The 24,484-nt window shown below is 37.2% G+C and overlaps 1 protein-coding gene across 2 annotated transcripts in view; it reads left to right on the forward strand.

Annotated features, from left to right (window-relative positions):
* The window catches only part of RTTN (rotatin), a 101,031-nt gene that overhangs the window by 43,885 nt on the left and 32,662 nt on the right, over positions 1–24,484 (forward strand). For both annotated transcript variants that reach the window (XM_032223051.1, XM_032223052.1), the window contains exons 31-36: positions 6,453–6,611; positions 7,609–7,680; positions 17,778–17,970; positions 19,391–19,473; positions 21,731–21,839; positions 22,885–23,083. In XM_032223051.1, the coding sequence (XP_032078942.1) occupies positions 6,453–6,611; positions 7,609–7,680; positions 17,778–17,970; positions 19,391–19,473; positions 21,731–21,839; positions 22,885–23,083 (815 nt within the window). The remainder of the gene's footprint in view (positions 1–6,452; positions 6,612–7,608; positions 7,681–17,777; positions 17,971–19,390; positions 19,474–21,730; positions 21,840–22,884; positions 23,084–24,484) is intronic.

Below are 24,484 nucleotides of genomic sequence, written 5' to 3' on the forward strand. Positions count from 1 at the left end.
TTAGTAAAAATCACATCTTTTATTGTGTATTTTTCCATTGTCATGGCCATAATAGTGTTGTTCTTCTAGTGAAAATATTATTTACCAACTTGGCTCCCAGGCTTGTAACTGCAGAGGTAGGAAATAATGATCTTAGCAATTGTGTGGTTATTTCTTGATTCAGCATCAAGCGTGGAAAGAACTTTAGATTGTTTCGTCCTTGTGTTACTGTTTATCTGTACCACAACCACAGCATACAAAGGAGAAACTTTCCTTTTGTTGCTTTGCAAACCCAAAGAACCTTTCCTGGCCATATAACATGGGTCCTCAAACTATGGCCCAAGGGCCACCTGCAGCCTGCCGAAGCCATTAATCTGGCCTGCACAGGACCATGAGGCTGCCCTGCCTACATCGCCCCATCCAGTCTTCGGTCACAAGAGCCCAAAAACGGGCCGTTTTCACCCATTTTTTGCCTGCAGAATGCTTCTGGAGGCGGAGAAGGTGAAAAATGGAGTGCACAGATGCCCCAGGAGGCCAAAAAACAGGCCTGTTTTTTACCTTCCCCACATTCAGACGATAGAGAAAGAGAGAGAGAAAGACAGAGAGAGACTTGTTGATTGTAAGCTCCTGTTGGCTAAGAAGAATTGCTGCAAAACTGAATTTCCTTAGGTGGACCATTAGACTCCTAAACAAATGAAAAAATAATCTAGTAAAAAGAAAAGTCAACCTAAAGAGCAACATGCAACAAAAACAAATAAAACATCCCCAGGAGCAAAACAAATTAAAGTTTAATTTGTGTGCATTGTTTAATGGATTGCTAAATTGGCCACACCCACCTAGTCACATAACCTAGCCACACCCACCCAGTCACATGACCACCTAGCCACACCCACCCAGTCAGTCCGGCCCCCCAACAGTCTGAGGAACCGTGAATTGGCCCCCTGTTTGTAAAGTTTGAGGACCCCTGCCATACAACATCGGATTAATGCCAATATAGGCAGGATCTTTTAAAGCAAAACTGATGGCGATCATTTTTCCTTGGAATTCTTTTGTTCACAATAAATATACTCAGAATCTCAAGTTTTCATGTATGCGATTTTTTTTCTTACCCTCTCATTGACATGTACAAAAATGATTATTAAAAAAATAGCTGCTTTTTTTCTCCCTTGAATTTTGGAAAGAAATGAAATGGGAATTTGCTGCATTTAAGGCTTCCCAATTAACAGAAGTATTTCATCTTTTTGAAGAGGCTTCAGAAATCACCTACTTGTTCTTAAAATATTTAAATAACATTGTTTGCTCTGCCGTAGGCCTCAATCACTTGTGAGATGCTTTTCTTTTTTATTTGGGATAGTTAGGGAAAGAATCAGAAGTCTGTAACATAGTCACCATTATGATCAAATTCTAAATTGTTCTGGCAATTGTCAGCTACTGGATAAATAAGGAAGGCAGATGTTTTGCTTGTGTGCAAAGATTAGCATACAAAATGACACAGCTTTTGAAAAACAAGAACTAAAATTAGATAGAAATTATTCCTTTGCACTGCCCTAATCTAACTTCTGCTGCAGAATAAGAATTTTCATTGTGTTTTGCCTGGTATCCAGTGTTGATCTACATAGGCTGTTATTGTGTGTGTGTGTGTGTGTGTGTGTGTGTGTGTGTGTACCTACAGACACATGCAAACACACCATTTCATTGAATGTGTGGATTGGATATCTGATTCACACTGGCTTTTTGATGTGCTCTTTAGTACTGAAAACGTTCACTCAAAGCTTTTGAACAAGGAGGGAATGGGTATGGAGTTCTTTTTTTCAGTGGTTGTGGATAAGTTGAATGAGAGAGAAAAAAGAGAAGGAGTAATTGAAGGGAAACAGTCATTATTATAGCCAAATAATTACAGTAAAAATAAAGGAAGGAACTGGATTAAATAATTCTGACTTTCTGAAGTTATATTGTCCACTTATAAACTAAGATGGCAGTTGGAAGAACAGATGTTCTAACAATTTCCTTCTTGTCTCTCTGCATTGGTCGATATGAAAAGTATGAATTACAGAAGAAAATCCCATAAGGAATACTGTATTTCTGGTTTCAATTGTATGTTAATCTTTAAGATCTTCTGAATTAATGTATGTATTTGAATCCAAATTTGTTAGCTGTTTTATTTAATTTTTTTAAAAAAAATCTTAAGAATATATATGGAAATTGATGATGGCTAATCATGGATTCAAATCTGTTTATTAGATAAAGTTGTAATTTTCTCTATTTTATGTTCTAGTGCAGTGGTTCCCAAAGTGGGCGGTACTGCCTCCTGGGGGGGGAAGACTTAGGGGGGCGCTAAGAGGCAAGGGAGGTGGCAGAGGAGTGCTGGAGTTGTTCTGCTGTACTGTACTCCCGACTCGCCTAGCGTGTAGGTGTGGAAGGGAATGCAATGGGACTGAAAGCGACAGTCCTTCCCTGCGCAGCTTGTGTGGAGGTGGCGGCTCAGTCTCGCCTCACCAGGAACTGGTGACACCACGCCTATGGGAAGGGTTGGGTCTTGCGCGTACCTTCAATGGGTGGAAGGGCTGGGTTCTTCTTCGTCGTGTGAGACTGGCAGTTAAAACTGCTCCTCCAGCTGTGGGGGGGGCAGCAGCCATGAACCCCTAAACGTAGCGATGGAGTGGTCTTCCCTGCTTCTCGCCGGCTTTGCCACCTTCCTTCTCTGCGGCCTGCTGTTATTTAACGAATGGGCGTGTGGGTGAACAGCTTCACAATAGCCGAAGGTCCTGTCCCACCCGACATGAGCGCATGGAGACCCTCGGCCGGTCTGTCATGCTGGTTAGAAACTGAGATGCCTCGGTAAAAAATTGCAGAGGAAGCTGAAATTTTGGGATATGATTCTAAGAGGAAGAGCGTCTATTCCGCTTGAGCTACTTTCTTATGTAAATAAGGATTGAACAGCGTACAAAAGAGGTTGTGGATTGTAATCCTTTCATGCTGGGGCAGGGCATGAGTTTGCAACTACTTCATAGATGTATGTTTTTTTCTATATTATTAGTATTGTTAATAGGGTTCCTTTTGAAATCATCTGGATTAATAAACAATCTTAATCTTGTCCACTGCTGGAAATATTCCAAAAAATGTGTTTTAAATTAGTAATAATTTTATAGCATTAGCTGGCTGGCTGATCTGCTGAAAGAGGGAGGCACGTTTTGTTCAGAATAGTTTGTGGAATTGAGACAAGTGGTTCACAAGCATTTACATACCTAATAAAAGTAGTTTACAGTGCAGTTTAACATCATGTCCTGACTACATCCTTGTGTTTCGCCGTGACCCGACAAAAGCGCGAACATCATAAGCGTGCCGACAAAACCGCGGCGCTAAAACCGCGATGTCAAAAATGCGTCGACAACAGCGCGCTGACAGAAGCGCGATTTAAGTTAAGGTAAGGGTTAGGGTTAGGGTTAGGTTAAGGGTTAGGTTTAGGGTTAGGTTACAGCGTGCTTCTGTCGGCGCGATGTTGTCGGCGTGCTTCAGGGATCATTCGTCGCTCATTCGTCGCGCGGTTTTGTCGGCGCGGTTTTGTCAACGCGGTTTAGTCAGGCGTGCTTTTTTCGTTCACGCATTTGAGGTGGAACCGTGTTTCCCCCCCAAAATGAATTGTCATTGCCCTGATTTCATTCCCAGTAATGAGTGAAATGTCTTTAATCATTAGTTGTACTAGCTATAAAGTGGCGTTTTTCCTCCTTTCCTATTGACTTTGCTTGCCAGAAGGTCACAAAAGTGATCAACATGACCCCGGGACACTGCAACCATCATAAATATGAGTAAGTTGCCAAGTGTCTGAATTTTCATCACATGGGCATGGGAATGGTGCAATAAGTGTGAAAAACAGTCATAACTCAATTCTTTCAGTGCCATTGTAACTTCATACTGTCACTAAACTAATAGTTGTAAGATAAGGACCACCTGTATTTCACAAATTGCTAGGGAAGATATAAACTTGCTCTCTTCCTGGCTACATTCCAAACTCTGCTATCTCTTTGCTCTCTGAAAAGCCTTTTTTCTCCTGCTGCAGACTACAGGTAGTCCTCAGATTATGACTATAATTGAGCCCAAAATTTCTTTTGTTAAGTGAATTTTACCCTATTTTATTATCTTTCTTGCCACTTGTTAAATGAATCATTGCACTTGTTACTAACGTTGTTAAGTGAATCTGCATTGACTTTGCCTTGTCAGAAGGTTGCAAAAGATGATCATATGACCTCGGACGCTGCAACCATCATAAATACAGTATGAGTCAGTTGCCAAGCACCCAAATTTTGATCTTACGACCATGGGGATGCTATAGTGGTCATAACTGTCAAAAATGGGCATAAGTCACTTTTTCAATACCTTTTCAATGATGAAAATTTTGATCGTTTGCTGCTTCATACAGAAGATCGTTGGCTATCAAAAGGCAACTGTGTGAGACGCTTTTACAATCTTTTTGACGTTGTGGAGTTTTTTAAAGACAAGAATGCCTTGCTCAGTGGTGAACTAAAAGAGATCAGGCATGATATTGCTTATTTACCAGAACTATTTGTAAAGTTCAATGAAGTGAATTTGCAGTTGCAAGGAAATTAGGTCAATTCTTATCAAGGCCAAATCTGTCATCTCTATGTTTATTTCAAAGTTAACTCTATTCAAGCGCAATATAGGCCGTCGTGAGCTATACCAATTTCCGAGCTTCTCTGAGCTAGAAGAGAAAGATGGGATACAAGATGATGATCTTCAAATTTTTTGTGACCATTTGGACATGCTACATAAAGATATGTCTGAGCGATATCAAGATCTTCTTTTGATGGAAATTCCAGATTGGGTGATAAATCCATTTTCAGATACTGAGGAAGATAGGGTAGTGGAGGAACAACTCATAAAGCTGCACAATGACATTGAGCTGAAGCCAAAGTTTAAGAAATCATACCAAGAGTTTTGGTTACAGAAAGAAATTTCTGATCACTATCCTGCACTATGGACAGTGGTTAAGAAGTTTCTTGTTGCATTTCCAACATCATATTTGGTGGAACGTAGCTTCAGTGTGGTCATCCAACTTCTCTCCAAGCAAAGAAATCAACTCCAGATTACTGAATGTGGTGATTTAAGACTCCTGCTAAGTGACTTAAAACCAGACTTTGGGAAACTGGTATCACTTCATCAAGCCCATCCATCACATTAAGAATTTACTGAACAGTGAAGTAGTTACCAAATTTTACTGAGTTTACCAAGTTACTAGTCACTAAGGTTCTTGATAAATGACTATCAGACTTTGAAAACCTGGTATCACTGGATCATGTTCAACAATTTTGTTGAATTAACATTAACTAAAAAGGTTTTTAAATAGGATTTTGAATAAATGTGCAATTAATTGTTACAGTTTTGAATTTTACTGTTACTATCTTCCTTCCATCGTGCAAACAGCCCAGTCACATGACGCCCACCAAGCCACACCCACAGAAGCGGTAGAAAAAAAATTGAATTCCACCACCGGGTGGGGGGCACTGAGGATCAGTTTGTAGCACCAAGGGGGCGGTAGACTGAAAAAGTTTGGGAACCACTGTTCCAGTGCATAAAATGTTTTCATACATATGATTGTTAGATTTAGAAATATTTCTTTTTGCTGTTTTAAGCATATTGTGGGGGAAGAGAAAAAAAAGATAAAATTAAATTTAATTTACTGAGATTTTAAATTTGGATTTTTTTTTAATTCTCTTGGGTTTAGGATAAAAAGTTTGTCTTCATGCCATGATATGTGCTACTATAGTTTTGCAGGAAAATGATTAGTTTCTTATGTTTGAAAATATTTATCCTACAAGATTTTGTATATGGACTTTGTATGCTCCATTAATTCCATTAATTTCTAAAAACATATGTTTAATATTAGCAACTAGGTCAGTGTTGGCAAACCTTTTCAGCACCAGGTGATGAAATGGGAGCATGCACACACGGGAGAGCGCTGGAAACCAGAAGAGCAGCTGCCAAGCACACACGTGTAGGAGCACTGATAACTGAAAGAGCAGTTCCACAGTGCACATGCGCGCAGTAGGAAGCAGAGCTTCCAAGTTCCAGAATGTGTAAGCGTGCTGGTCACCTGGTCTTCTGGTTTCTGGCGCTCATGCACCCCAAGGAGCTGCTCTTCCGGTTTCTGATGCTCCCATGTGCACGAAGACCAGCTGGCCGGAACAAGGAAGAGCTCCATGTGCCACTTCTGACATGCATGCCATAGGTTTGCCAACACTGAACTAGGTTGAGGCAAATAATTTAAAAATGATACTATTAAAGCAGTACTTAATTTAAACAGTTACTTATAAATCATCAACATGCTATATAAAATGCATTAAAAAGTTTAGTGGGAAGATGAGTTATAATACATAGCATCCAGAGTTGTGCTTTAAGATAAGCAGCCACACAAATATTTAAATAAATTTAATGTGTTCTTTTTTCATTGCTATTAGGTAAAGTTCACTTCACTTGCAATAGGATCAGCACTTACATCACTAGACGTGGGCTGCTTCGCTTTAGCAGAAAGTTGCCAGAACATATCAGGAGGATTATGGGGAACTGTAATTAACATCCTTCTGGATAAATCCGAATGCAGCATGGTGCGAAGAGAGGTTTGTAAATCCCAGAAATGTAAACATGAATTTTCAACTGATTATAACTTGGTACTTGCTTGGATTGAATCAAGTGCTTAGGTCATTTATCTAGAAGAGCATGGACTGTGCCCTTAGCTTTTGCCTGTCTCCCTTTCTCTTCTGAAAAGATTATCCAAGAAATAGTGAACAATGAAAACAAGTACAGTGTGGAATTAAAGGCAAAACTTTGACAGTGGATTATTCTTATACGAATAGTGCTAGATCTGCTACATTAGATAATATTTCTCCAAATCCTAGGTAATCAGATCCTGAACCTGGGCTGTCACCTCTCCTGACAAGACAATGGCTGAGCCATTGCCCTTCCCCTTTACACACACACACACACACACACACACACACACACACACATTTATTCCTATATCCAATAAGTTCACTGCATCAATTTTTGAATTTGAGTAAGACCTTTCTTACTCCTATTTTTCATAGAGCATAAGATGCCTTTAGACAGACCATCTAGGTGTTCTGGGATTGCAGTTTCCCAGGAGGGAAATGTAAAATAATGAAACCATTTTTCATAATAATTTTAAGGGATACCTCATTTTCTCCACAGCGTAAACCAATAAAGTTAGACATTATGAAAAATTAAGCAACATGAAGCAATTTTCAGACTGAACTGTAACAATTAAAACATTAGCACTAAAAATAAGTTTAATTGTAGCTGAATTACAAATACTTTCATCTTTTTAAACTGTCAATCTGTGTAAGAACTTGTTAGAAAAATTACATTACATAGAAAGGAAATTTTCCATCTCTGCTTCAATTCTACTAAAGAATGCAAAATTTGATTCCTTTTTAAATAATCCACTCCATGGCCAAAAGCTTAAAACAGAAAAATTATGACGTATGAATTTAATGCATACTTTGCATTGCATTGATTCAGTATGTACTAGCCTAGATTCTTTTAAATGCAGCCAGATGGCACTGTTGATGTTTGTCTTCTTTTTTTTCTTTGTAGGCTGCATTTATTCTTCAGAATCTTTTGGTTATCCCACTGCCCAGTGAAGAGGCTAAAGACTCCAATTGGCAGGTGACTGGTTGACTTTATATGTTATTACTGCTCATCAATAGGATTATGCACAGCAATTTGTAATTTAGCAAGAGTACAAGCTGTTTTAGATGTACCTGGATGTGAAATTGTACATAATTTAACAAATACCTTGTTAATAGAGAAGCAAAAGGTTTTTTCTCCTAGTGTTGTTGTCCCTCAAACAAAGCTTTCTATATTAGATGAAAACAAAAACTTGGTGGTTTTCAAGTTAAGCTAACCTAAAAAGTAGATTTAGAAATGTCTTGAAAATAGACCCATCATTCAAATAAGATTCACAAGTATTTTCATTTTAAAAAAACATATCTGAATTCAGTTTCCCTGATAAATGTAATTTAGTTGTAATTTACTATCATAGAAGCAGTGTTCCAAGGCCATAGAATTACATGGTTTTTTTCATATAAGGTCAAAGATACAAGTGTGATCTCTGAGAGGAAAATCCACCATCACATTCCTTCTTCCTTGCTCTCAAACTGATTGGATTGAATTTGTTTTATGTATTTTATGTTACAAATATTTGTCAAGGTTTTCCCATCAAAATGCTTTCCACAGTGGTTCAGAATTAATTTATGGGTTGATGATGGCCCAAAACAGGGATGGGGAACTATGGCCCTTTTACAATCTGTGAACTTCAACTCCCAGAATTCCTGAGCAACATGGCTGGATCTAGTCAAATGAAGTGTATCAATGTGGATGAGATCATGCTGCTTGAGAATTGCAGTGGGGGGGGGGGGGAATTTATGAAACAAAATGTAACACAGCTTTTTAAAGCTGCCTTTGGAATGCCTGATACTGTTGATATAATATGATAGTATCATATTCTCCCTGTCTCTGTTCTCCTCAAAGTTGGACTTAGAAAAGGGGAAGTACTAATAAGCTGGTATTCTTTTTTCAATGATTTTATTACAGTTTATATTATATAAGTCAAACTTATACAACTACAAAATAGATACATTAAAGAAAAACAAGTAAAAAATAAGGTGCAGAAAAAAATTAACCGAGATAAAAGGTAAAAATAAAAATAAAAAATCCTCCCCTTCATCCCGAGCAAGTATAATCAACGTTAAGAATTTACCACTGTTGGTTAAAATCAAACAGCTCTTCATTCCATAACTTTCCCCAGTATCTATAAAGCTATCTTTAAAACCTCATCCCTCACTATTTAAACAGTAAAAGTCCAGCAGGGGTTATCAGAAATGACAACCTAAGTATCACAAATTATCTATTGCACCCAGATGAAACCATCCTTTCTCTTTAAATAACTCTCATCTCTCTTGAAATAATAAAAATTCCACCCCACTCAAAAATAATTTAGCATTGCCAGAAATAGCCATCATAATCCAGTCCTAATCAAGAAGCTTTTCAACATTCCCCAAAATAATCTTTTAACCTTAGTCAAATAAATTAATTTTATATATTTTCTGTGGAGAGTCTTTTAAAATCCTCAAAGAAAGTTCTAGAATCTATCTTCGCATACGCTTTTCCTCTCCAAATTGTTTTCTTCATTTTTATCAAGCCCTCTTTATACTTCCAATGCAGCAACCCCAGCAAACCCCTCTTGTAAATTCAGTGTAAGGGAATAATCCAAATAACTTGTCTGGTTTATTATTTGTTTGTTTTTTTCAATTTTGAATAATCATCTTTCATTTGTTGTTTCCATCTCTTACAAGCTGTGATTTTTAATTCCATCTTTAAATCAATTTCAGTTTTATTCAGTGGGGCTGAATCCTCCGTAATTACACCAGCACTGCTAATTAAGAGTTAAATTGGTCAAAAACGTCATGTTACCATGAATGAAATAGAATTCTTTCAAAGTAGACTTCTGGTGCCCTCTAATGTCTAATCTTCAAAGTCTTTTGAATCAGCACAAATTATAAACAGAACATTTTCCCCCAAGGGAGAGAATCCTTTCAATCAATGTCCAAATTTTAAATCTGTTTGAAACTTTCCAAAGCCAAGGGTAATCATCCTCTTGCTGTATATTCCAGAAAATACAGATTTTTATACTTGTAGTTAAACTGCTTTTTAAAGAAGAGTTGGATGAAGAGTTGGACCAGCGATTTTCATAAAAGTTGCCAGTCTGAAAGTTCTTAATCTTTAAAGAAAGCTAAATAAATTTTAAATAAATATTTATTTAACAAATAAATACAATTCAAAGTGATTTAAGAGTTGAATTTAAAGTCCTTATAGGCAATATTAGTGGCTGTATACACAATGTAATGTTGTGACTCCCAGTTGATAGCAAGCCTACTGCAAAAACACAGTTCCTGCCATCCCCTCACAAAAAAAAAAGCAGCTACATGGAGCACATATGGATGAGCAGATTATCTCTCTTTAATGCCAGATAAATTTCAGCTTCCCTGTTTCTCCAGTTGGGCATTTTCTTTACCACTCACTGGAAGTTTAAGTCCGCATTCTTCAGTCCTCCTTCAAAAATCACTAATATTCTTACTTCCCTCCCTGCTGAAACTCTATAAACAGACTAGAATGGCTTTTGTTGGCAGTGGGAGACTGTCTTTTTCGTTTAGTAATAAAAGTTATAGAGCCAGAAAACTTTTTTCACAGTTAAAGGAACAAAGGAATCTCCATGACAGCAAGACTCACTACTTGGACTGATGTTTTACTCTGTTACCCTCAAAGGTAGTGGCATCAAAGAGAGACACGTGAAAGCAGGCATTGACAGAAACTTGGTGTTATTCAAACAGTTGTTTGCGAAATTAATTTTAAAACAACTTAATATAGCTACTTGAAGGACATGCAGATGAAAATGGAATTCCTGCTTTGGGGAACAGTGCCAACCCAGATTAATAATAGACAGTTTGGCAAGCTGCCTACTTGTGGCTTGTCAGTGTGAAGCTGTTATCTTAATGCTTTTTAGTATGCTTGTGATTAACTTTTTAAATTTTTCATGGATGCTTAAGAACTCTCTTTCAACAGTAAATCTGTGCTTTTTAAATAAATCTTATTGGATTGGACCCAGTGGGGGGGGTGGGTTTTTAAGAGCAAGTAGCAGTAATCAGCATATGGTGGAAACGCTAGTTGAAAAATTCACAAAAGGTGTAATAGGTTTTCTAGCCATTCTTCTTTTCTCTTCAGTGAAATTGAAGCAGTATTTTATTTTGTTTTTCCAAGTTCATTGCACTAGTATAAATGTAAAATAATATTACAACACAGAGTTCTTCTCTCTTTTTTTTACACACACACACACATACAAACACTCACACACACTGTGTTTCCCAAAAAGAAGATCCTGTTTTATTTTTTGCCACAAAAAAAGCACTGGGTCTTATTTTTGGGGTGGGGATGGGATGTTGTTCCCTGACTCACCTAATTTGTGTGCATCACCCCCAGCCTCCTTTTTGCTGTCAGAGGCCTTCAGGAACATCTGTGGTCGGCAAGGCTTTTCTGAAGGCCTCTGCAGCCGATAACAGAGCTCCAGATCGATCCGAAACTCTGTTATTGGCTGCAGATGCCTTCAGGAAAGCCTTGCCGGCTACAGAAGAAATGAGCTGCCAAGGCAGGTGTAGGGGTGTGCGAGGCCTGGTTGCAACAATCCAAAGGTAAGTAGTAGGGCAGATCCCCCGATTCCCCCCCCCAGCTTAAATTTTACCCATATATCCTGGAGTGGGCAGGGTCATAATTAGGGCTTATTTTGGCTGTAGGACCTATATTGGGCACATGGGTTAAAATCATCCTAGGACTTACTTTGAGGGTAGGTTGTATTTTTGGGGAATCATGGTATATGATTCAGAGAGAAAGCGGGGGATGGAGAGAGAGAGAGAGAATGAGAATGTACATGTACTGTATATATGTATACATATATATTTTAGAGAACTACCTATTGCATCAGAAAGACTGTCAGTATCCAACAGAGTCGAAATAGATTGGGTCAACAATTAGTTCAAGTTTCTTAAGTCACTGGTAGAAGAATGGAAATCAGCATCAAAAGGAGACGTACACATCAGAATTGGCAGAGCCACTGCTTTTCTTTGAATTGTTAATGTGGTGCCTCATTTCACTGAAAACAGAGATGCAGATCTTGCAGGCACGATCCTGCTAATCTTGCTCAAATCTTACAGATTTGAGACATGGTCACGGTTAAATGCAGGCCTGAACAATCTTGATGATTTCCTAATGTGACACCAACAACATCCTCTGGAATCTCCCTCCACAACTGTCTGAAGATACTATAAGAATGAGATTCAGTAAATAACCTACAAGAGAGGTTGAAAGACAAACATGCGTATTAAGATGGTTTGGGCATGTATGCAGAATGGAAGAACATCACCTTTACAGACCTCAGTGGAAAAAGTAATTCACACAAGGGAAGTTTCAGTGAACAGCACCAACAAAAATATGGCTAAAGCAAATTGAAGATGTACTGGAAAAAAAAACCTAAGACTCTACTTACATGATACAAAATAAGCTGCCCACAATTGGAAAACATGCAAAACCAGTGTAACAGCAACATACTGATTCTGAGATTATCATTGTCCAGATGCTGACTAAAGAAATGAAAATCAAATCTAAAATTTATGATGGCTCTTTACAACCTAAGGGATATATTGATAGTCTAGACTTTATGACTGATAGCATAAGAATGAATTTGGCAAGAGTCTTTAGAACAGATTTCCATTTATTGAATGAAAGATATCAGTGTTGTCTGCCAGTTCTATATTGGGATTAACACAATTTTAGAGGCCACTGAGAAAGTGGTGTAAAGATAATATAATTTTAGGTGCTACTATAATTCTAGTGTAAAGAACCGTATTGGCCCAGTGGTTAGAATGCAGTACTGCAGATTACTTCTGCTGACTGCTGGCTGTCAGAAGTTTGCCATTTCGATTCTCACCGGCTCAAGGTTGATTCAGCCTTCCATCCTTCTGAGGTGGGTAAAATGAGGACTCTGATTGTTGAGGGCAAAATGCTGACTCTGTAAGCCACTTAGAGAAGGTTGTAAAGCACTATGAAGCGGTATATAAGTTTCAGTGCTATTGCTATTGCTAAAAATACTATTGCCACTTAAAACAGATGCAACTCTGACAAACTATATTAAACATGTTAGAGTTACAACTGAAACCACATAGGTTTTTCTTAAATGAGGGTAAGAGAACTGAAAAATGAACCCCAGCCATATTTTTTTCAGTTCATTTCTTTTAAAAGATTAAAAGAAAAATTGAATGTTATTTGACTATCCTGAAGCAACCAACCTGAGGTTCTCACCCAGATTTCTGGTATCTGACTCATTTTTAAGCTGGTCTGCAATGTAAGAAACTTTATAGAATTCTAGGATGCTGTAATCATTTCATTTCGTACTAATACATTTTGCAGCACCGTGTTCACCTGCCAACATACACAGTCAATCCCAAATTTGCTGAAGTCTTCAGTTGTAATTAAGAAGCATTCACCTAGCAATTAAATTTGCTATTTCAAATGGGAAGTAACTAACTATTAATGTACTATTCACCTGGAAAGATGTTGATCGAATTTCTGAGTTTTTAAACAAATTCTATTGATCCAATAGTGTAAGATGATTTTGCAAAAAGCCAATTAGTTAAGCATTTTTTTATTGAGTCTGACGCTAAACAATTCCTCTCAAGGTATCATTATTTTTCAAAGGATGCACCAAATTCTGTAAAAGTCACAGTTGCAACTTTTCAAATAGGGAGTCAATTGTTTTCATCCCACATCATTCAGAACTACATATAATCCAATTTTTCAATCATGAAATGAATGCACCCATGTCACAGTTTCTCTGAATCATGCAAGGAGCCCACAGTGGGAGAATATATGGTGGTTTGGGAGGCAGAACATATATTACATGCAGTCATGCATTCATGATTGAGAATTGGCCTAAGAATTGCAATGATTATTTAAATTATATATTTTATTAAATGTTTGAAGCACTAGAAAGAGCAACATCTATAGTGAACACTGCAAAAATAAAATATTATTATAAAGAAGAGCAGATTGAGTAGTGCAGAAGATTAAGATTCATTGTGTTATTATCAGAACAATTAATTTACAAGGTTGATTATTTGGTGGGTTAGTATTTTCTTCTCTTACAAACAATATTTTTGAAGTCAATAATTACCACACATAGTTCCAGTTCAGTGGATCACAAATGTTATATAGTTTCAAGGTGCTTGGTATCATTTCACACCAAGGGTGGGTTCCTGCCAGTTCTAATCTCTTCTATAGAAGGGGTTCCACAAATCTATAGTGCCGTTTAGAACCGGTTCCAGCTCCCTGCCCCTGCCTGTCTGCACATCATCAAGTTGAAGAGCGAGAGGAGGAATTCTGGGAGTTGAAGTCCACAAAGCTGTCAAGTTTGAAAAACCCCCCCTGGGGTTTTTTTTCTAAAGGGTTTGGGGTGCAAGGGTCTTGTAACTTGACAGCTTTAAGGCTTGCGTGCTTCAAATGCCAGAGTTTCTGATCTAACGTTTTGGTTGCTAAGCAAGAGTGTTGTTAAGAGAGTTTCACCACATTTTACAAGTTGGCCATGCCCACCCAGTCACATGGTTGGCAAGCCACTCCCACCCAGTCATATGGCTTGCAAGCCACTCCCACCCAGTCACATGGTTGGCAAGCCACTCCCACCTGGTCACATGGCCAGCAAGCCACTCCCACAAAGCAGGCAACACCTACAGAAGAGGTTCTAAAAAAATTTGAAACCCACCACTGTTTCACACACATGATTATGACTCCTGTGGCTTTAATATACCTTTGAGACTTTAAACTACTAGGCATAAAAATCTAAAATTGGACTCAGTTGAGTCAAGTATTTTAAAAAAATTGACTCAATGTGATGATCATTCCTAGCATCTGCAAAGCTGTCGTGCTTGATTTGGTCAGTACATCGTGCTTGGATAGTCAGCACTTGAATTCCCATTTTCTATGGTAGAATTAAAGCACACATGCCGAGATAATTAAGCAAATTCTTTCCTGGGGGCTCATTTGAAACAAAAAGTAGTGACAAATATTTTGTATTAGTAAAGATTGGAAGGGGGAAACAAAGGACTTCCATAAATGGGTGTTTATAAATTCCTTTTTTTCAATATCTTATATATATATATTGAATAAACACAAACAAACACCTTAAAATCATCTTCCATTACAAATTGTAGAAAGTGTGTCAGTTGGTTACAAAGAACTTTCGTGCATCCCTTCCACAGTCATCACCTATGATTCATGTCAAGTTATATATTTTACATCAAATATATTTATATATATTGCTATCATCATACCTCATACTTCATATGACTATAGTTGTTTTAACGTCTCTTTAAAAATTCCAAAATTTTAAACAAAACCACATAATGGCATTCCCTTATCTATTTTCAGTATCATCCAGTCACATTATATCTTTATAACACATTCAAAATAAACATTGATTATATTTAATAACAAAATTTTAGACCTCTTTTCTTAATCATTGTTTACCATTTATATCCAATTTCCCTTTTATGTCAATACAAATTATTACATTATTATTATTTTCAGTCATTTATTTAACAATAGTTTGACTAAGTTTAACTTACCTTTTCCCCTTTTTTCACCATTTAAAATTTATACCAAATTTCCTCTTAACAAACCCATACATAAGTATACATTGTTATCATTATCAATCATTTATCTAACTTCATCCATTATCACTACATTTTTAACATAATGCTCTAATTTTAACTAAATTTAACTAGTGTTTTATTATTAATTTTCATATCTCAAACTGTCTTTCCAGTAATAGTGTAGTCCTATTTCTTTTGCCATTTGTGGAATTAGTCTTCTGGTTATTTCCTTAATCAAATTTGTTTGGACTTCTCTTTGCAACTTGTTGTAAAATCTCAAAACCCTCCAACAGCTTCTTTAATCAGCTTATCTTTGGTTATTAATAGTGTTTTTGTCAAAGTTTCTCTCCTTAAGTCCATAAATTCTTCTGGTTTTTTTCTTCTATATCTTGAAATCTGGAGTAATGCACCTTTCCATCTATCTTCCCTTTCCTTGTTCCACTCTTTCCATTTCCAACCACACTCAGTTCACTGTCAATATCCACGGTTATCTTGTCTCTTTGTTCCTTTTTCCCTTGGGTTTTTAGGACTCTAGCCTCCACTTTTTCCATTTGCTGGATATCTTCCATTTTCCCATCAGGTTTTACCACATTACAATTTATATTTTCAATATTTTCCCATCTCTCCTCAATCCTCTCTGTTGTTTCTAATAATTTTTGAATTCCAAACATAAGCTGTTGTAATGTTATGGTTTCTTTTTAATGTCGTGCCATCCTTCCAATTATTAAACACTGCCACTCTTAAAACAAATGGTTTAAAAACAAATCTTTGTTTTCACTTCTTTCCAGCTACCAACAAGCATCCAAAGAGCACCTTTGTTCTTCTCCTTATTTCTTCTATAAACAAGATGAAACCTTTGAATTTCAAGGTCAAAATGATCAAAGGGAAAAAAGAAAAAGCAATGTTTCCAGGTTTCAACCTCCAACCTCCAAGTGGCAGTGTAACTTCTTTTCCCTCTAAGATTACTATCCTCTTTATATTCCTTTTATATCTTCTTTATGTTTCAGGCTTAGAAGAAACAAAATTCTTAAATGAAACAAAATAAAAAATCCATCCCAACCAGTATTGTAGAAATAAAGGAAAAGATTTAATCCATAGGTAAAAAAAAAAGAAATAGAAGAAGAAAATCCAATACTTTCACTTTAAAAAGTAAAAAAAAAATGTTTACAAAACTTCCATCCATAGAAAAAAAAGATAACACATTGTCCAATAATGCTTAATTTCAGCGCTTATTTCCTTTTCTTTACCAGTTTAATTTAACTTCAATCTTTTTTGGACAGTCTTTTTATAAAAATAAGATTTCGTCACCAGATACACACTTTCTCTTTCCTCCCGTTGTGGAGCTGTCCCAACTTCAGCAGCTTGAGGCTGTGCTTATTGTCGCTGGCAAGAAGAGATTCTCTTGGATCAATCAGGGACTTTGCGGTGTCCCTGAGATCAGCAAGATGTACTCTTCCCTGTCACCGTCTCTTCAGGATGGTTTAGGTCCGAATGGACCATCCAGTAGCAAGTGTTGACTGCGATCTCGGAGACATCATCTCCTTTCTCCCCAACATCTTGAAAAGTTTTAATAATCAGTTGTGGCCACTGAATTCACCAATCCTTTTTGGGGGATAAGGTCTGTTAAAATTAAGTTATAAATATTTTGTGAACTAAAATAAAGAGTGTAGGGAAGAACAGAGTAAGGAGAACCAAAAATAGTGTTTAACTTATTAATTAAATCCTCCAGATTATAACAAATGTTAAAGTTTGTTTGAATTCTGTAATTACAATTGTACCACAATTAAGAGCTTGGAAGTTAGTTTTCAAAAAAATGAAGATCCATGAGGAGGAACCCCTCCCCCACCCCAATAACCTATAAATTGCAGTTTACCTGCATTTTCATGGATTTACAATTTATGGATTCTTGCTGACATTTGCTGTGAGAAGAAAAACATGAGAGTTGCCTAATTTGACATCAGATTATTAACAATCAGAGGCACAGTTTTCTATTTAAGAAGTACAGGTAGACTTTTACTTAAGCAGCTGTTTAGCGACCATTCAAAGTTACAATGGCACTGAAAAAAGTAACTTTACAACCAGTCCTCACATTTACAACTGTCATAATCTCCCATGACCACATAATTTCCATTTGCATGTTTCACAGCTGGCCTCTGACAAACAAAGTCAATGGAGAAGCTGGCAGTAAAATCACAAGTCATGTGATCTTTCATTTAATGACCTGTGGTGACTTGTGTAATGATCAAATGGGAAGTGATGTAAGTCAGACATAGTCATGGGATGTTTTGCTTAGTGTCTGTGTTGCTTAGCAATAAAGGTGCCAATCCCAGTTCTGGTCAATCAGCGAGGACTGCCTAGAAACACAGTCCTCAAAACTGAAAAAAAAGGAGGGGAGGAGGAAATTTCATTTTTGGTACCCTATCTTTGAGACACAGGATAAGAAGCTGTAATGTAAGGAGGAGAACATTTTCACTTCCTTCCTTCCTTCCTTCCTTGCTTCCTTCCTTCCAGGGGCCTTGCGTACATGATGAAGCAACTGGTCTATCCCTGTCTGGAAAACCTGCACTGCAGGCCTTGCTCTATCATTGCCACTTCTATGAGCATTTGAATGAGATGGTGAAGCTATGCTACCTGGGTCGGTATACATTTGATGTGGATTTTTCCTTGGGAGATCAGCTGGTATCCCCAAAGAATGGCATGAATGGTAAGTGATATTTCCAAGAATTCACGTAGTGTGAATTTCACTGCTCTTTCCCATGTTTTCAATAATTTCTCCTCATGATCGCAGTTTTAATTACGTGACAATCGAAAGTATTGTCCTCTATGAATATGTAACACGGCAATACTTGTGCATTTCTAAACTAAACAAAACTTTGCTCCTTAATCTAGTTCAGTGTTTGGGGTGCAATTAAATTAAAAAAAATGTATTGGAGATAGAAAAGGAAGGGTTTATTTTTAGTAAAGGTTATTCTTTCTCATTATGTAAAAGAATAATTGAATGTGTTGAATTTCTAAAATGTATATATTAATTAAAACCTTAAGGAGAATACATCTGTAATGTAAAGAAAGGAAGAGGCTGAAAAAACGGCAAGATACTGCCTACAAGAAACAGAATGGCAGTTTATTTCTCTTTGTGACTGTGTTAATGATGTCCTGTGAGAAATTCCATACTGGGTTTATGAAATACTTTTTCATTTCATGAGAATTGTTGGCAGCAGTCCATAGTGCGCAAGGGCCACTTCATATGTATTCTTTGAAGGGAATGTAGTGGAAACTATCAATTCTCAGTGCGTCATGGAGATTTGTTTGGCAGACAATTAGGTTGGATACACGAAGTAAACAGTTGGTGGCTTATTGCTGTCTCTTGTATAAAATGATAGGGAACTTGTTGTGGCTGCGTTCTTTGCAATCAGCATTCCCCCTCTTCTCCATCCTGCTAAATCAAGTGTACCTTCACCTTAAGTCTATTCACTGTTGGGTAAATCAATATCTCAGAGCGTAAAATTATACACAACAGTTTGTCATCAATTTTATGGCATAAAATGCTTATTAGTGAAGATTAATTACTATGCCCACACTTCAGCTTCACAATTCAAGGCGCAGAATATGCAAACTATTGAAAAAAAACATTGAAAACATTTCTATATTTATAAAAAAAATAACTTTCTAAGCATTTCACAAACTGTTGACTTTTGCATACTGGATAATGAAAGGGGCTATTTAAAGGTTAAAAATAATTAGGTAGGGATGTCTTGTTAGGTCAGTTGTATGTTTCTTGGTGTTATCAACCAAACCACAAACTGTGGTTGCCTGGATGAGGCTTAGGGATGACCAAGTTATTCTTTGATATCTTGGACACCACAGCTCACTACTACTGAATAATTATGACCTTTATGACTTGTGAACTTCAACTCTCAGAATTCCTGAGCCAGCCATGGTGGCTCAGGGATTCTGGGAGTTGAAGTCCACAAGTCATAAAAGGGCCATAGCTACCCACCCCTGATCTACAGGGAAGTAAACCTATGCCCAGATTTACTCTTGCTTTTGAAATTATGGAGAAAGTGTGGCTCATGTATTGGTGGAAAGAGTAAACTTTTATAAGCATCTCTGTCTCCCTTTTCCAGACTTTGAAGATTCTCTTTCTGCTTGGGGAGTCCAGAATGGTGGGAGCCGATCTCCAAGTACTCAGTCAACTACTGATACTTGGGTAAGTTGAACATACTGTGAAATGGAATTGTCTGGAGAACTAGGATTCCATTATACTAACTGTGTTTCTTCTTGGGTTACTTAATACAGTTTAGTATTTCTTCTGCTTTTTTAGTCCTTTTTTACTCACATTCAGAACCTTTCACCTTCCAACAACCAATGTTACAAATACTTGTGGATGTTTTCAGTGTAGAAGGCATCCGGTCAGTTTTGTTAGGAAAAGTAAAAAATACTTTCGTTTCCAAAAATGGAACTCTGTCTAAAACAATGTTACTGCACACCACAATATTTTCTGTTATGAGAACTGTTTCTACTAATAATTTCTAGGATTGTTTCTATATCTTACATTAGACAAATTAGCATTAGCTATTGATGGTAGGGAAAACCAAAATTTTTCTTCTCCCAAGAAAATTGACTCATGTAATTATTTTATATTAAGAAAGTCTGTAGTCTTATGGTGACCAGTGACAATTAATTTATTCCCATTTCATTTTTTTCAAGAACAAGCCATTAATACAGAAACAATATTCAAACTGTCTTGAGCTTTACTTTGCTCCTGTACCTTGGCATTGAAAAAAACATGGCTGCTCTCCTGAATGGACTGGTTTCCATTTTGCAATGACTAAATCATTGCTATCATACTGTTTTTCACCAACTATATGAGAACTAACTCCCACACTAGCTAGTGATTGTTCTTGAATCACAGAGGTTAATGAAAATTCCTTCCCTGTGGCTTTTAACCTTTTTCAATACATTTTAATTATTTGGTATGCTTGTGAGCTCTCCTAAGTGGTAGGGCGAAGCCTGACAGGTAGGTTCTCTGTAGTAACCTTGCCATGTTCTCTGGAACAATAATGGGCCTATGACCACCAGGGTGCACACAAATCTTTGTGTTTGACTAGCTCTGTGCTAGATTCATTAATTTCATCATTGTCATCATCGCTGAGAAGTTCGTGTGCTGAAAAGCAAAGCAAAAAGCTTTAGCATCTTTTGTTATTTATAGTCTGCTTCTGGGCCCTCCATAGGCTGCTCAGATAGTAGAAATGAAAACCTCTTATTTCCCATGTGTAACAAAATGGGAAAGGAAAAAGGAAGTGCTTTAAATGGCATAGTGCTTAATGAGCACAAGTTATTAATTAAATTGAAAGTGCCTTAAATGACTCTCTTGTTCTTTGTTGCACACTTAGCAAAGAGGAGGAGGCATTTGGATTGCATTGTGTTATAAAGGAATTCCCATCCACTCTGTAAGGCTGTAGAAATACAGTCATGCTTAAGTTAGAGGTTTTATTGCAAATCCTTATCCCTTGTTCTATGAAGGAAACTCAGTTTAAATATCAATAGAACTGGTTGAGTTTGGCCTTCATGATGACCCTGGATATGAGTCTCAATGTCCCATGTGTAAGATGAAGTTTTTATAGGTCAATTCTATTAAGATTACATAACCCAACATCATGTTTCATGTATACTCGCCATCTGTTTCTAAATACAGTTCAATATGGTGATTATGACATATAGAGGCTTGTAGACTATTTGAAAGAGTCAGTTTGGTATAGCGTTTAAAGTACTGGAGACCATTAATTCTAGTCCTGCCTTAGGCATGAAGTCAACAAGGTGAATTGGAGTGAGTATGTCTTTTTTAGACCCAGGAAGAAGAACACAGTAGCAAATCACTTCTAAAAAAATCTTGCCAAGAAAACTGCAGGGCATTCACCAGGAATCAACCTGGCCCAAAGGCATGTGTGATTCACATGACACACTGCACACGCACATCACATACAATATTTGAAGCATCGTATTTCCTGGAATGGTCTTCAGAAAATACCTTCCCCTTTGCCTCCTTAGCATGCCAAATGTATCAAATGTATTTGGTGGGAACAGGAAAGTGGCAGTGGAGAAGGGGATGGCAGGATTCTCCCCCGCCCTCATGTCTGTTCTCAGACTTTCAAACACATTGCTATGAGAGGCAAGATTCTTTCCTGCCTTACTTTTTTCCCTACCAGTAAAAACAATATTTGGCTACAGAAATTTTGTTGAGATGATTTACTTGACTGAATCCCATGCAATTTTATTTCTTTGTTTACACCATGGTTTAAATTCCTTTACAGTAGTCTGAATTTATTTGACAATAGTCCCAATTTTAGCATTTTGTATTGCTGCTAGGCACTGTGAGCACCATTTGGGCGAAAAGATGGGGTACCTCAGTTAAAGAGCAAACAAAAATGCATATTAAATAAAGTGATCATGTTGGTTCCTTTTAGATAATTTCAGCATCATCGTCACCAGGATGTGCTATGGACATAGAAGCACCCTCTTCGCCAGCTGTTAGTCTTATTCACGATGCATCATTGAACCGACTTGTAACTCAAGGTTGGATATTCTTGCGACACAGTGCATGCTAGAAATTTTGGAATTGATTTGTTCTGACCAAGCTTCCCAAGAGCATGAAGCAAACTCCTTGACCCGACAAAACCCCCTTTTATTAATTTACTGTGAATTCTTCCCGTTCATATCCAGCAAAATCTTTCAAGAGAGGATTTATAGTCACAGACCTTATTTGGCTTGGAGAGCTGCCAGGCCGATATCTGCAAAACTTGGCAAGGAGTCTTGGAGAGTCACAAACCAATGAAGTGAACTAAATGTCTCCTGCAAACTCCACTCCCCTTTCGCTCCTCTTTTATTTCCTCTGGGAGGGGCCAATCATCATCCCCCTGTGGCTTTACTCCCAAGTCGACTCCTGTTCTTTAACTGTTCCTTTCATCTGGCAACTCTATGGATGCACACACTGGGAACAGGGTCCAGCTGTTCCTCTGCCTTACTAATCTCTGACTCTGAAAGCAGCTGATAACTGGCATATAGCTCTGAGCCCCTCTCTGATAAAGAGCCCCCATCAGAGCCAGATTCCAGGACTAGCCCATGTTCCTCCCCAATCTCCTCACTGTCCGAATCTGCTGCCAGCTCTGCTGGTTGCTGGTGGGCCACAATAGGATTGTCCAAACAGCATCCATCACCTGGTAGCTTATTTCTGAAACTCTCAGGTGATCAAGGTATAGGGCAGAAAAGCAGAAAGATTAGCTCTGCACACCTTTCAGATATCAGCAGCTCTGTTTTGAAATACAGTATGTTTTGCCATTTTAAATATTCCAAATTGACAAAACTCTCTTTGGGCCTGTATTGCCCTAGTCTGATGATTCTTATTGGACTGTTGCATATTGTTCTATTTATCCAAACAGAGAATGTTCAGTTTAAGAAACAGCAAGCGACAGGTTGGGTTTTTATGGAAACAATCAGCACAAGAGTTGTTTTGAAGCTTCATGTAGCTAATAGAATTGATTGATTCTCTATGATTCATGTCAGAGTGAGGAATATATCTTATATTTCATGGAGCTTATTTCTTTTGAATGTTGTGTTCTAGGTCAGAGTGACAGAACCACAACAGCATCTTCAAGTCCACATGTTTTCCCAGAGTCTGACATTAGACCTAATCAGTGTATGGCAGTCACGCCTCCTCTCCTTTCAGCTGTGTGTGGCGTGTTGGACAACCTGCTTGTTGTTACTCCAGTAGAGACGACAATTGCTCTTCGGAGAGCACAGACACTAACTGCTCTCAGTAGGTAAGAGATCAATAATGAGAGAGCTTGCAAATAGACTGTGACAAATGATATCCCAAGCTTTGTTACATATATTGATAAACTGTTGAGTGTTCTAAGAATTCAAAAGTAACAAACTGGAAGAATCCCTCCCTTCCTGAAAATGGAGCAAATCTAGAACATCTCAAAGGGTTGATGAAATTGATGGGTTTAGGGCCAGTGTGTGTTCAGGACAGAAAGAAATGTTGTGTACACATTGGAAGCCTCTTAATCTGGTCTGGAGAAAAAAACAAAATCCATTGAGTTGAAAGTGAAAAGAAAAAAAAGGAGAAAAAAAGTTAAGGATTTAAAAGAAAGAGAGAGCTATTTCTGGGGATAGGTATATTTTGTATTAAATAAATAAATATTATTTATTAAACTTACATGCTGCCTGAACAGCTTTCTCTATATGACCTCTTGCTTGCTTGCAGTAATGAAACTCCTCTAAGCCATGATAAATTGAGTGAAACTGATACTTTGGGGGTGGGTGGGTTTGAGATTTATTGTCTATATAGTATGACATTTGACAGTTTTTAACAATTCCATATCTATTGAATTAGGAGTTGGTCAAAATAAAAAGTAACTGTTGTTTTAGTTGAAGCTAACAAAAAGTACACCATTTTCACCTTATTTATGACTTCTTAAGACCTGTATACAAAAAGTAAAACATAGTCTTCTAACTCAGTCATATGCACTAAATTTGCATCATCCCTAAATAGTGTACTATATTTTCTAAACTTCCACACTGAAGAAATGTTTAAAATGCACAGTGAAATACATTTCTACATTAAATCTACTTGAGACATGCTTTTACTCTTATTAGCCAATGACTACAAAAGTAAGATAAAATAAAATAAAATATATTAACATTAATAAAAGAGTTATTATTCATGTATCAAATCAACATCAATAATGCGTCAACATAAATAAAATAGCTGTTGATGTTAAAATTAGTTTTGTTAAAAGTATGAGTTTGGAAGTTCTAAACTTATCTCTGTCAACCACAGAGTCCTAAGATGACTAGGTATCTTGATGCAAATAGTTTTGCTATTTTTGTTAACCAGACTTTGTCTATAATAGTTTGCAGTTTGTTTCCAATGAGGCTACTTCCCACTGTTAATTTCAGTAGCCTAACCCACATAACATGAAACTAAAAATGAACTACTTACTTATTCCTTTAAAAATTAATTCCTTACTTTTTCATTAATTGTCAATAGTCTTGGTTTGACATTCAAGAATCATTTCTAGAATCCGTATCCTCTAATGAGGACTAAAGACTAAGAAATTGTGTCCTAACTTAAATAAAAAACTTTTTTAACTACCCTAATCCTAACCTTATAGATGGTCCAATGTCAAATGTACTAGAATATTTAGCTGGGCTCCCAA

The sequence above is a fragment of the Thamnophis elegans genome, chromosome 8 (assembly GCF_009769535.1).
Source record: "Thamnophis elegans isolate rThaEle1 chromosome 8, rThaEle1.pri, whole genome shotgun sequence".
Classification (NCBI taxonomy): domain Eukaryota; kingdom Metazoa; phylum Chordata; class Lepidosauria; order Squamata; family Colubridae; genus Thamnophis; species Thamnophis elegans.